We start from the raw sequence: 2047 nt of genomic DNA on the forward strand, positions 1-2047 counted from the left end.
TCATAGAAATCATGATTTAGAACTAAAATTTCAAAATGCTTCTCAAGTTAAAATTAGGAAAGAATAAACAATGTATTTACCGCACCCCTCATCCATGTCCAAGAATATAAAGGAGTTTCAAAACTAAAGAAGTTTCTACAGTAAAATATGCAATGAAGAAAGAAAACTAAATTGATTGTATAAAAATGCTTTGTTTTATTAATCATACTCTAAATATACACATAGTATATGAACAAAATAAATTAAATCTTATGAATAGTTAATTAAATGAATATTTAAATAGATAAATACATCTGAAGCGATGTAAGGGACTGGTGCCTATAGAAACGCATCATTGACTGAAAACATACAAGGAATGGAGTGAATTCTTGTAACAAGGAGGCATGGGAGTCTTTGAAATGGCAGAAGTTGTGGGAGTGCGGTAAGGTGTGTTCTTCAGAGAGAAGCATTTCCCTGCTGGACCAGGTCTCGTTCCATGCTCCTTAATCTTTCATATAACTTAGGTGAAGAAGAGAAGAATTTCAACATTTCTGTTCGGACCATCTCCCAGGCACAAGGCAGGTATTCCTTCTCCTTCAGGTAGACAGTGATCCTGCGGAAGTATTTTCTAACAGTTATTCCGAGAGCTTTTTCCGGCCTCACCTGGTGGGTCACACAGGCTTCCAGGTCATCCAACTGCTGAAGGAGGCCACTGAGGAAGGTGTCCAGGAGGGTCTTGTTCCAAGCAGCAAACGCCTCCTGGGTGCCAAAAAGGCACAAGATCTGGTGGGTCATCTCCTGGAGGGCAGCAACAGCTTGAGCCCTTGGCACCTTCTCACCCTCCAACAGCTTCTGGGGGAAGGCAAAGTCCTCTCTGTCGTCCAGGCAGGAGAAATCGGGAATTCTCCTCATTTTTTGCAGGAGACTCAGTGCCCCCTCCTCACTTTTCTCAGAAGTTTCAAGACCCAGGTTGTGTATCTGAAGCAGGTCACAGCCCAGAGAGCAGGTGGTCTTGCAGCTGAGCACCACTAGGGCCAGCAGGAAAGCCAAGGGCAAGGCCATTGGGGATCTTGCAGATGCTGCTGGGCTGTCTGAGATGGGTGATGCTCAGTCCTTGCTCCAGGGTCTCTGAAGACCTTGCTTTGTGTGGATACCTAAAAGAGAGAACACAATAGTGCGATTTTATGAATGCCAGTGCCTTCTGGTTTTGCTTTCCTTTATACATTCTCTACTTTGGTTTTCAGCAATGTTTCTAAACCATTCTAGTTTTCATTATTGCCTCCACTTCCAATGTTACCCTTACCTATCAGAGCCTTTTCACAAATTTGTTTCTTATTGAAAAATGTCATTAAATTTCACTTAGGATATTTATCCTTCATATCTGTATAGGTAGTGTATCTATATCTGTGTATATCAAAATTATGAACTTATGTTTTTATTCAATATAGAGTTATGAATGACAATATTTAGGCTAAATTACAATTTAAATTTTTTGAAATTTAAATGATCTTTATATCTGTATTTGTAATGACTTCATTCACTTTAAGTTAATTGTGATATGTCAAATTACAGTGACTATCAATTTTCAAAATATATTATAAAACTGAGAAAATCTGATCCTTCAATGCGATTATGAAACCTTTCTTAAAAGGATGAAATAATGTTCGATTGTTTTCTTTGCAATGAGTTTTAGTACTTTGCATCATATAAGAAAATTATTAAAATAATATGAAAAATAATTTTTAATCTGTACAGTAGCTCAATTTTGTTGTGTATTTTACAAAATCATTGACATGACTTTAACTCCTGTAAGACATTTGGAAGTATCTAAAGATAGGGCAGAAACAGCAAGTGAAACAATTAGAAATGGAGCCTGCGAGGGCTGGGGTTATGACTCAGTGGTAGAATGCTTGCCTAGCAGGTATGAGGCCCTGGGCTGGATCCTCAGCAGCACATAAAAATAAATAAATAAATAAATAAAAATAAAACTATTGTGCCCAACTACAACCAAAAAGTAAATGTTTGGAAAAGAAATGGAGCCTGAGAATATGACTGAATGACTCCAATC

At 37.8% G+C, this 2047-nt stretch overlaps 1 protein-coding gene across 1 annotated transcript; it reads right to left on the minus strand.

The window, feature by feature from the left end:
* Positions 1–435: 435 nt before the first annotated feature.
* LOC143386027 (interferon alpha-5-like) lies at positions 436–1041 on the minus strand. The gene has a single exon (XM_076841402.2). It carries the CDS (start codon positions 1039–1041, stop codon positions 436–438), a length of 606 nt encoding a protein of 201 aa, XP_076697517.2.
* Positions 1042–2047: the final 1006 nt, after the last annotated feature.

The sequence above is a fragment of the Callospermophilus lateralis genome, chromosome 2, assembly GCF_048772815.1.
Source record: "Callospermophilus lateralis isolate mCalLat2 chromosome 2, mCalLat2.hap1, whole genome shotgun sequence".
Taxonomy (NCBI): Eukaryota; Metazoa; Chordata; class Mammalia; order Rodentia; family Sciuridae; genus Callospermophilus; species Callospermophilus lateralis.